Source organism: Mustelus asterias, chromosome 8 (assembly GCF_964213995.1).
Source record: "Mustelus asterias chromosome 8, sMusAst1.hap1.1, whole genome shotgun sequence".
Taxonomy (NCBI): domain Eukaryota; kingdom Metazoa; phylum Chordata; class Chondrichthyes; order Carcharhiniformes; family Triakidae; genus Mustelus; species Mustelus asterias.
In genome coordinates, this window is record NC_135808.1 from 107,784,743 (window position 1) to 107,797,213 (window position 12,471).

Here is a 12,471-nt window from a genome sequence, read left to right on the forward strand (position 1 = left end):
CTCAACTACAGATGACCCAACTTTCCTTCCTGGTACACGTGGTCGTTGACGTGGCTCTCTCGCTTCTGGTTCTGTCCCTATCCATCAAAGCTGCCAACATAACTCCTCTCCTCAAAAAAACATTGACCCCTCTGAAAAACTGATGTTCCCATCTCTATCTCCAACATTTTTCCCTTCCAAAGTCCTTGTTGCCTCTCAAATTTATGCCTGTCTTTCCCAGAAGTTAATGTTTAAATCATTGCAATCGGGTCTCTGCCACTGTCACAGTACCCAAACAGTTCTTATCAAAATCATTAATGATGTCCTATGTGACTGATGAAAACAAAGTTATCCTTTTTGGACCTTTCTGCAACCTATGCCATATTTGATCACAGCGTGCTCCTCCAGTACCTTTCTGCTGTTGTCCAGCTGGGTGGGACTGCACTCTCCTGGTCCTGTTCTTAGATATCTAATTGCAGCCAGAAAATCACCATCAATGTCTTCTCTTGCCACTCTGTGTCCTCCCAAGGATCGTTGCCACCCCCCCCCCCCCCCGCCTAAATTGTCAGAACATTTATCTGACTTCTAATACTGAATGAGTAGAAATTTTGTCCAATTAAATATTGAGATGACTGAAATCCTTGCCACGGACTCTGCTCCTTAACCTCCGATTCCATTTCTCTCCCTGGCACCCATCTGAGGCTGAACCAGACTGCTCACAATCTTGTGTCTTATTTGAGCTGGGGTGAGTTTTGATCAGATCCGCACTGTCTGTAAGGCTGCCTACTTCCACCTCTGCAGCATTGCCTATTACTGCTCTGTCTTAGCTTTTTTGCCACTGAAACCCTCTTTCACGCTTATGTTACAGACTTGATTATTCCAACACACTCCTGACAGCTATTTGCTGTGTGCAAATAGCCCAATACTCTGCTGCCTATGTCTTAGCTTGCACTGAATCCTGTTCACCCACCACACAGTGCTCAAGAACCTGTACGAGCTCCCAGTTGAGCAATGCCTCAATTTTTCCATGACCTATTCCCTTGCTATCTCTGTAATCATCTCCATCCCAATAACCTTCCAAGAAATCGGTGCTCCTCCAATTTTGGCCCCTTGACCAGCTCTGATTTTAAACACTCCATTATTGATAGCGCTGCATTTAGTTGCCTACACCTCAAGCTCTGGAACATCTTCCCCACACTTGTTTACTTCATTGTTCACCTTTAATATCGCTCCTTAAACCTACCTCTTTGACCAATCGTTTGATCATCTGACCTAATGCGTCCTTTTGTGACTCCGCATTATATTTTGTTTCAGAATGTGCCTGTGAAGCACCTTTTTTAAAAGTGTTATGTGAATGCAACTTATTGTTCTTGTTGTTTGAGCGCACGTGTACTTTTGAACACAATTTTCTTTACCATAAAAGGACATGTCTAATTGTTCAGAAGTTATGATCAATTTAAGCAGAAATACCGACTTGAAGCCAGACCTTTAGATGGAGTGGTCTGAGGGAAGAGGTGTAAATACCCAGAAGAGCAGGATGTTGCAAGAGTGATTCCACCTTTTTGTTAAACAATGGAAATGTACAATGTATAGGGACATAGTAGTCCAACTGGACAAGAGAGAGGGCTGGAGAATTGTGTACTGCTCGCTAAATTGATCAGCTACTTCACTAAATCTTCAAAGTTAATCTTCACAAAGCACTGTTTTAAGTATTACAATGCAACCTGTCTGTGATAATATCCATCCTGCAATGTGATATGATCAAGTCACAATATAGAAGTACAGTATCTGAAACATGAATCAAGTTTAAAACAGTAAGAAGTCTCACAACACCAGGTTAAAATCCAACGGGTTTATTTGGTAGCAAAAGCCACTAGCTTTTGGAGCGCTCCAAAAGCTAGTGGCTTTTGCGACCAAATAAACCTGTTGGACTTTAACCTGGTGTTGTGAGACCTCTTACTGTGTTTACCCCAGTCCAATGCCGGCATCTCCACATCAGGTTTAAAAGCCAGTGTATGGTGGGTGGCACAGTGGTTAGCACTGCTGCCTCACAGCACCAGGGACCCGGGTCCGATTCCCAGCTTGGGTTACTGTCTGTGTGTAGTTTGCACGTTCTCCCCGTGCCTGCGTGCGTTTCCTCTGGGTGCTGGTTAGGTGCATTGACCCGAACAGGTGCCGCAGTGTGGCGACGAGGCGAATTTCACAGTAACTTCATTGCTGTGTTAATGTAAGCCTTACTTGTGACTAAAGACATAGAAACTCTACAGTGCAGAAAGAGGCCATTTGGCCCATCAAGTCTGCACCGACCACAATCCCACCCAGGCCCTACCCCCTTATCCCTACATATTTACCCGCTAATCCCTCTAACCTACGCATCTCAGGACACTAAGGGGCAATTTAGCATGGCCAATCAACCTAACCCGCACATCTTTGGACTGTGGGAGGAAACCCATGCAGACACGAGGAGAATATGCAAACTCCACACAGACAGTGATCCAAGCCGGGAATCGAACTCAGGTCCCTGGAGCTGTGAAGCAGCAGTGCTAACCACTGTGCTACCGTGCCGCCCTATTATTATTTAATAAATAAAACTTTACTTTTTTACTTTACTTATTTTGTGAATTGAAGGCAGTGAATCTTATGAGCCAATAGACAACTTAAATATTTTGACTAGACAGAAGAACCTCATCCTTGTTTCCTGGTTGTTAATAGTTTTTCTATCCAACAATTTTGTATCCAACAGGATGAAGCCAATGTGTGGTGTTTGACTGATGGAGACAATGACACTTTCTGGGAGAGTGAGGGAAATCAGGGCCATCACTGGATTCGACTGTACATGAAGAAGGGCACCATAATAAAGTAAAAACATTGTGATAAATTGATCTCATGACACTAATATGCTTTATATTCCACCCATTTCATGTCTGAAATGTGCTCTGATGTGCGACAGGTCAAGCAAGTGCGTATGTATCATTTCGAATAGCAAAGAGTTCATAAATCTTGAGTTCATTACAATCTCATAGATTAAAACAATGAACACGTGTATAGATTCAAAATAATAAAGCTAAACCTCGAATGTATTTATATGAATATCAATGGCATTTCAAGAGATGTAACTGTGATAAATTTGTTCCTAATCCCAATTATTCTTACACTGTGCCCAGATATCAGTATTAAGAACAAAGAACAATACAGCACAGGAACAGGCCCTTCGGCCCTCCAAGCCCGCGCCGCTCCCCGGTCCAGGATTGAATCCTGAATCCAGGATCCCCGCCCAATTTTCCAGCCTATCTACATACCAATATCCTATCCACCGAGCTGTCCCTCACAGCTACGATGCTTTGTTCATCACAACCTATTAACTCACCCCCACCCCCCCCATTCCAGACCATGTGATCTCCAGGGAGAGGCGAAAACCCAGAGTGAAAAACCCAGGGCCAATATGGGGAAAAAAAAATCTGGGAAATTCCTCTCCGACCCCATGAGGCGATCGAAACGAGTCCAGGAGATCACACTGGCCCTGATCGGAAAATGCTTCCCAACCCTAGTCATTTCCACTTCCACGAACACCATATGAATTCCCTGCCCCCGAAACAGGTTCCCAACTATCCGCAGTCTCGCTCTGTACTGGCACCAGCAAGATGATCATAGAATGAAGCCTTGAAACGAGAAACAAGGAACAATTAGCCCGCGCCGCTCCCTGGTCCAAACTAGACCACTCTTTTGTATCCCTCCATTCCCACTCCGTTCATATAGCTGTCTAGATAAGTCTTAAACGTTCCCAGTGTGTCCGCCTCCACCACCCTGCCCGGCAACACATTCCAGGCCCCCACGACCCTCTGTGTAAAATATGTCCTTCTGATATCTGTGTTAAACCTCCCCCCCTTCACCTTGAACCTATGACCCCTCATGAACGTCACCACCGACCCGGGGAAAAGTATTATAGATAACTGTATTGTAAAGTTTACTAACAGTGCCGGAACCTATTGGAAGGCATAGGCTTTTTTAACAATAAATTAATTAATTAGTAATAATTAATGAAAAATATTGGAGATGGCTGGGCAGGTGATACATTGCGACTGTAGGATATGGGATCTTCAGGATACCAGTGTGATCCAGGGCAAACACACTTGCAATATGTGTTTGCAGCTACAGGAGCTTCGACTCTGAGTTATTGAGCTGGAGGCCGAGCTGCAAACACACCAGGGAGGGGCAAAGTTGCCTGGACACGTTATTGCAGGAGGTGGTCACATCCCTTAGTATAGGGTCTTCTGATTTGGTTCATGGTTAGGGATGGGTGGGTGTGATTTCAAATGAGGTATGCAAGGGGACTCGGGGCAGGAGCCTTAACCCTTGCAATTGTGGCACGATAGCACAGTGGTTAGCACTGCTGCTTCTCAGCTCCAGGGACCTGGGTTCGAATCCCGGCTTGGGTCACTGTCTGTGTGGAGTTTGTACATTCTCCCTGTGTCTGCGTGGGTTTCCTCCGGGTGCTCCGGTTTCCTCCCACACTCCAAAGATGTGTGGGTTAGGTTGATTGGCCATTCTAAATTGCCCCTTAGTGTCCCGGGATGCATAGGTTAGAGGGGTTAGTGGGTAAATATGTAGGGATGTGTGGATAGGGCCTGGGATGGATTGTGGTTTGTGCAGACTCGATGGGCCGAATGGCCTCTTTCTACACTGTAGGATTCTAAGATTCTAAGATTGTCTAACAGGTTTGAAGATTTTTCAGCTTGCTTGGATGAGAGTGGGGCTACAGGTTGGATGAGCTAACTGGCCATGGCATTTTGGTACACAAAGCCAATCAAGTGGGGCATGTTATAAAGAATGTAATGGTAGTAGGGGACAGTGTTCTCTGCAACAAAGAGCGAGAGTTCAGAAGGCTGTGTTGCCTGCCCAGTGTCAAGGTTTGGATCATCTACTCAGGGCTGGAGAGGAACTTGCAGTGGGAGACCGAGGACCCAGATGTCATGGCTCATGTAGGTACCAATGACATAGGCAGGGACAAAGAAGGAAGTTCTGCATAGTCAGTATGAGGAACCTGGCACCAAATTAAGAAGCAAAACCTTAAAAGTTCATAATCCTTGGATTACTACCTGAATCACATGCAAATTGGCATTGGACAAATCAGATTAGGGAGATGAATGTGTGGCTAAAAGACTGGTGTAGGGAAGTGGGTTCCGGTTCGTAGGGCACTGGCACCAACACCATTGGGACAGTCTGCCCCTGACCTGTGTCAGGACTGAGTCATGATGTGGAGATGCCGGCGTTGGACTGGGGTAAACACAGTAAGAAGTTTAACAACACCAGGTTAAAGTCCAACAGGTTTATTTGGTAGCAAAAGCTTGTGTGGCTTTTGCTACCAAATAAACCTGTTGGACTTTAACCTGGTGTTGTTAAACTTCTTACTGTCAGGACTGAGTCGCATAACTAGGTAAGTAGAGAATTTTAAACTCAGTCATCAGGGCACAGGATCAAGTTTGGTAACATGTAAGTCAAAGAGTAAAGACAATGCAAAAGAGAAAGGTATTATTATGGGAAATGAAAAACAGATAGTGACAGGAAGGGGTAGAGATAGGGATAAACCAACTGTAAATCAATAGATAAGACTAAAGGTTATAAAAAGAATAGCAGGATAATACTAAAAACTCTATCTGAATGCATGAAGGGTCCATGCACAGCTTGATGCAGCCACAGGCAAAAGTGGCCATTGGGATGAGGGCGATGTTGGGCATGTTTATTCCCGCCTTAAGAGGTTTGAACATTGTGTCCCTGTGAACACGGTCCATTTTTGACCTCCAGGGAAAATGGAAGGTAGCTCGGGTGATCGCCACAGTGCAGGAGTGGACTTTTCATTTTTCTTTGCTTTTCATTACAAAGTGATAGGAAATAGGTTTATATCTGTGACAATCATTTGGAATTCGTAATCTAAGCCTTGTCTTGGACTCCTGTATCATTAAGGTAAGAGGAAGGGATGAATAAATTAAAAGACAACAACTCTCGCTGTTCTTGTCTGAGCTGGAGCAAATATGTAGTTTGAAAAGACTTTGGGATAAAAGGAAAGAAGAGAAATCAAATTACTTAATCAGAATCATATGATAATAAAGCAAATTAGACTGTGTTTGAATATGCAGCTTGGGTTAATTACCAAATAGTTCTATAATTCAGTTGTCCTAAGCACCTGATGTATGGGTAAAATACCAATGGGATTATTTTTAATATAATTAATTAAGTATATCTCCTGGGTTTTTTTGCAGAAAACTGTTTATCACTGTAGATGCAACAGATGATAACTACATGCCAAAAATGATTCACGTGTTTGGTGGTGATCGTGATAATTTAAAGAAGTTGAATGATCTCTCAGTTGACGAGTAAGTATAAGGAGACAACGGCGTCAAATGATATTCAAATTTAATGTATGTTTAAAAGGAATTATACCATTATAATAAAAACACTTGTAGTAACTCAGAATCCCTGCCGTAACATCTTTTGGTTTTTTTTCTATGTTTATCTCTGTTAGAAAGCCTGTAACAGTTGTGTTTGTATTGATGTTTTGAGTGCTGTGTTGTTAGCATGACCAGTGCATGTGTGCTGTTGCTGTGCTTTTGATATAGTCTCCTGCCAGACATGTATATGTTTTTGTGTTTTCCTGTTCCCCTGCCTTTTCCTTTTATTGAGAGATTTTCCAGCCATGAAAGCACCCAAACTCCATCAAGCAGCTGCATTCTTCATCTATTCTCGTCTGCTCTTTCATCAGCTACCTCTAAAGATGTGCCTGAGAGAATTGATCGATCAGTTCTGGGCTTTGAAATTGACTTTGCTCCAGCGAATGTATTTCCTGCAGCAGGAATGGAGGGGTGTAAAATAGGGCAGGCGCCCACACCACCACCTTTCCATTCACCACGTTAATAGGGTGGGTGAGCAGGCACTAAAAATGGCAGCCATATTTAAATGAGTAATCATGGGTCAGTTAGATTTGTTATCAAACCCTGGAGTCATACCCCCAACTCCTCCTTCATACCTATCCGCTTACTACCTTAAACCCACCCCGCTCTGCCCTCTCCCTAACTTACTCAAACATACCAGGCCCAAGACCCTAGACTTGTTCTGGGGATCCAAGTCCTCCATTGATCCTGGCCTTCTGCCAGGGCTGATGGAGCATTCCCATGTGGTTATCATTAATCTGCCCTGTGGCACTTTATGTCTGTGGGTGGGTGGATCGGGTCGGGATCGTGGGGCATGCTGGCTCCATGCCATTGTTTCCAGAAGGAGGTGGGGTGTTGTCTGCCCGCCCCACTCACCTTGTCTGACTCAAACAAGTACCTGGGCCAAAGAAAAGCGAGGCAGCGTGCCTTAATGACTATCGCCCGGTGGCTACGACATTGATCATTATGACATGCTTTGAAAGGTTAGTCATGACCTGAATCAATTCTGGCCTCCCAAACTGCCTGGATCCACTACAGTTTGCCTATCGCTGCAACAGGTTCAGGGCAGACGCCATCTCCCTGGCCCTGCACTCAACCCTGGAACACCTGGATAACAAAGACACTTACGTCAGACTCCTGTTTATTGACTGCAGCTCAGCCTTGTGCAACACCACTATTCCTACAAAACTCATCTCCAAACTCCGTAGCCTAGGGCTCGGCTCCTCCCTCTGTGACTGGATCCTAGACTTCCTAACCCACAGACCACAATCAGCAACAACACCACCTCCATGATCATCCTCAAAACTGGTGCCCCACAAGGATGTGTCCTCAGCCTCTTACTATACCCCTAATTCACCTATGACTGTGTGGCCAAATTCCCCATCACCTTGATTTTCAAGTTTGCTGATGATACTACCGTATTGGGTCGGATCTCAAACAATGATGAGATGGAGTACAGGGAAGAGATAGAGAATCTGGTGAACTTGTGCAATGACAATAATCTCTCCCTTAATGTCAGCAAAACAAAGGAGTTAGTCATCGACTTCAGGAAGTGCGGTGAAGGACATGCCCCAGTCTACATCAATGAGGATGAAGTGGAAATGGTCAAGAGCTTCACGTTTCTGGGTATTCGGATCACCAACAACCTGTCCTGGTCCCTCCACGCCAGTGCTATAGTTAAGAAAGCCCATGAACGCCTCTACTTTCTCAGGAGGCTAAGAAAATTTGGCATGTCCACTACCACTCTCATAAACTTTTACAGATGAACCATAGAAAACATTCTTTCTGATTGTATTACAGCTTGGTATGGCTTCTGCTCTGTCCAAGACTGCAAAAACACTACAAAGGGTTGTGAAGTCCAATCCATCACGTAAACCAGCCTCCCATCCATTGACACTGTCTACATTTCCCGCTGCCTTGGAAAAGCAGCCAGCATAATCACAGACTCCATGCATCCCGGACATGCTCTCTCCCACTTTCTTCGGTCGGGAAAAAGATACAAGAACATGTGCCAATCGACTCGAGAGCAGCTTCTTCCCTGCTGCCATCAGACTTGAATGGACCTGCTTCATATTAAACTGATCTTTCTCTACACCCTAGCTATGACTGTAACACTACATTCTGCACCCTCTCCTTCTCTATGTACGGTATGCTTTGTATAGCGTGCAAGGAACAATACTTTTCACTTTATACTAATACATGTGACAATAAATCAAATCAGATTGTGAAGTAAAATGAGGGGTACAAATTTGGCCCAGGCATTCATTGATTTGATGCTATATTTTGTTCTGAATGAAAATTGATTTTAAATTGAAATTGGATTGGCACCTTCTACCTCATTTATGATCTCTGCGTAAAAATACTCTATAGTGGTCAGCTTTTCAATTTTAAGAACATAACTTCCATTTTTGAACCTTTCAGCTTTTCGGCTTACTCTCATGAGCTTGTAGAAGTAAGCTAGTGGCATATACAGTATTTAAGCCTCTTTAACACCTGAAGTGCTTTTGTTCTTTTCCAGAACTTTGGTTGGTGACTTGTGTGTTCTGGAGGACATGATGGTTCACCTTCCGATAATTGAAATTCGGATTATAGAATGCGTAGGTAAGTCTTCCAGTTTGATGAAGAGAGGGGGGTGATATTGATGATGGCCTTCTCAAACAGGTGCAGTGCATGATGAAGGGGTCAGTGGACAAAATAAAATACTAAGTATAGCGAAAAAAATGGTCTGTGTGATCTGTTCAGCTAAGACATCATTCAAGGCGGTGGGTTTGAATGTAGTTTTCCACAGAACCTTAGTGCATTAAGCAAGGCAGGACTGGTAGAAGTTTCAATTTAAATAGCATGTCAAGAATCTGAGAGACCCAGTAGCCAAAATTTGTGTCATTTTTTTATCGTGTATAACCTGGGGATATGCGGTTGGGGTGGGTGAATGGGAAGGAGGAGCAAAGAGAGAAAATTATATGAACACGGGAACATACGAATTAGGAGCAGGAGTAGGCTACTCGGCCCCTTGAACCTGCTACGCCATTCAATGAAATGGCTGATCTCATTGATCGACCCCACATTCCTGCCTACCCCCAATAACCTTTCACCCTCTTGTTAACAAAGAATACATCCAGCTCTGCCTTAAAAATATTCAAAGACTGCTTCCATTGCCTTTTGAGGAAGAGAGTTCCCAAGACACTCAAACTTCTGGGAGAGTAAATTTCTCTTCATCTCTTATGTTCAATGAACGACCCCTTGATTTTAAACAGTGACCCTTCGTTCTAGGGTGGGATTTTCTGGCCCCCACATGGCGTGTTTCATCATTGGCCCCCACATGGCGTGTTTCATCATTGGCCACTGGTGGGATAGGCTGGTCCCGCTGATATCTAAAGCATTTTATGCAGTTTGCCCATCCCGAATCCCGCCCTTAGGTTTTCCTGCAAGCAGAATTAACCTTTGATGTGGCACCTTATCAAGTGCTGTCTGGAAAGCTACATACGGTGTACCCACCGGTTCCCCTTTACCCACGGCACATGTGACGATCAAAGAACTCCAATAAATTGGTTAAACGTGATCTCCCTTTCATAAAACCATGCTGACTGCCTGATTGCCTTGAATTTTTTGAAGTACCCTGCTCTAACATTTTTAATAATGGACTGTATTATTTTCCCACCCTAGAACAAGATGTTAGGTTAACTGGCTTGTCGTTTCCTGCTTTCTGTCTCCCTTTCTGAATAAAGGAGTTATTTTTGCTAACTTCCAATCTGGAACCTTTCCAAATCTAGGGAATTTTGGAAAATTAAAACCAATGCATCGACTAGCTCACTAGCCATTTCTTTCAAAAACTTAGGGTGAAGTCCATTCAGACCACTGTGTGTAGCGTACATTTTTTTTTACAAGTTCAGAATATAGGCCGAAATCTTCTGCCCTCGTTTGCAGCTGGTGTTTTCCGGTGCCGCTGAAAGCGAATGGAGTTTGGCTAGAACGCCAAATTTTCCGTTCTTGCTCACAACGGGTCCTACCACAGACAAAACCAGAGAATCATGTCCATAATGTCTCCCTGAATGTAGCAGAATTACTGGAGCGTAAATGTTAAGAGTAAAGGAAATTCAAGGACTGCTCATGAACAGACACTGTGATACTATTATGCAATTCGACATATTTAAAATTCCAAAACAAAGGACTCAAAAACAGGAAGAAAATACTTCAAAATGAAGGGTTTTTAAATTATCTTTCTAAGCGTGGTAAAATGTGGATTTGTTCCCAGACTGAGCTGATGAGCTATGTGTTGACTGGAATTACCTCCGCTTCTTCGTGGTATCACAGAAACGGAGAAAATATAACAAATAAAAGGCAAGGCACCCTGCTGCCCTTTCTGGCAGCTGGTTCAAAAACGGCATTGACTGAGACTTTGCAATAGATCACTTTCCTAATCTGGATGGATTTAGGATTGCAGAGTGAAAAAAAAAATCACAAGGATGGAAGTTGCTTGTGTAGCTTTGTGAACTCCATGAGATTCCGCATACGGAGTACCACTGCAGACGGGTTGTAAGAGTTGGCAAGTTCTCCAAAACCGCAGGAATTTTTTAATATCAAATTGATTGCACAGGCAAATGTCTCACTTGATGGCGGGGAAACATGGTTACTGAAAAGACATTCTGAAAGAGATGGAGCTTTGAATCTTTTTGAAGCAGATGAATTTAAGCAATGTGAATAGCCTGTAGAACTGAATGGGTTAAGCAAACACTTCATTATCTGAAATGTTAAGAGTACTCGTGAGAGAAGTGATGTATACTGTTTAGTAATATCAAAAATAAAACCAGTTAGTACGATTCCTACCACTCCACCCTCCTTCACCAGAAGCAGGAAAAGGTATTTTTCAGTGCTGATCAATTATGGTTCCTTTTCCTTCTCTTCCTCCACACCAAAGATATTACTCAATTTTGGCATTAAGCCACAGGACTAGTTGCTTAAACTCATAAGGTTGCCGCAATTCCTCACTAAATTTGATTAAACAGATTAATTAGCTATTGCCTGCATCGAACAAGCCAGTCACTACAAAATAACAATCCAACAAAGTATTCTTCCACTGTGAAGCAGATGCCAATGAACTACACCTCCACAAGAGTAACAAGTTTTTCTTTAATATTTTTCAACAGATGGGGGAATAGATGTCCGACTACATGGCCTCAAGATCAGGTCTTCAAGAGAGAGAGACCTGGGATTAAACATTGATATGTTTCAAGCTGCAAACCTAGTTCGTTATCCACGTCTGGAGGGACATAATCCTGACATGTTGTACAGAAGAGCCGCAGTGATCCACAGGTACATATCTACACTTCCTTCAAATCAGACATGCAGTTTTTCTTGCAGTTAACATATTTGGACAAGTTATGTTTCTGTGAAAAGTAAATTTCAAGAAAGGCAGTACACCTGTGGAAATAGGTTTTGAAGAGATGTTTTTCAATCATATCTGTTTTGGAATGTAAGAAAAGCTGCTTATTTTCCACCATTAACTGATGCAAGGCATTTGAGGAGTGATGGAAGGGCAGCATAAGAGGAGACTCAAACCACTTGGTCACCATCACCATCTTGATCAGGGAGTAAAGAGAAAATCTAATGAAATGCAACAAAACAATGTATGCTGTGGGAGTAGTAGAGTACATATTTTAAAAGGTCTATTATGTGGGGACCTTAGTTGGAAATCTGACTGAGGCATATGTTTCTCCACCATACTGGTGGATATTCATAACTTAATAGAAAAATGCAGCTACCCCTCTTTTCCCTCAGCCTCAATCCATTAAATTTAACAAGTAGTTCAAAAGTGGGAATGCTAAATAGTAAGCACTAACCCCTGGTGGATCATTATTTACTGTGACTGTATTAATCCTTTCTTTTGGTTATAGCTTGAAAAATAATATGTAGCGGGTATCTATACAATTTAACACTACCGACCCGATTTTACCATTGCGTCGCGCAGTGGGGCCAAATGTGGTAAAGTCGCGCGTGAGGCCATTAACACGATCCACGCCTGTGTCCACGCAGATGCCCACTTTACCAAGGCCCGGGAATGGCCGCGATC

The 12,471-nt window shown here is 43.3% G+C and overlaps 1 protein-coding gene across 1 annotated transcript in view; it reads left to right on the forward strand.

The window, feature by feature from the left end:
* The window catches only part of hectd3 (HECT domain containing 3), a 59,511-nt gene that overhangs the window by 10,315 nt on the left and 36,725 nt on the right, over positions 1 to 12,471 (forward strand). Inside the window, exons 6-9 of the mRNA XM_078218689.1 lie at positions 2,723 to 2,838; positions 6,237 to 6,350; positions 8,923 to 9,005; positions 11,549 to 11,714. Coding sequence (XP_078074815.1) covers positions 2,723 to 2,838; positions 6,237 to 6,350; positions 8,923 to 9,005; positions 11,549 to 11,714 — 479 coding nt within the window. The remainder of the gene's footprint in view (positions 1 to 2,722; positions 2,839 to 6,236; positions 6,351 to 8,922; positions 9,006 to 11,548; positions 11,715 to 12,471) is intronic.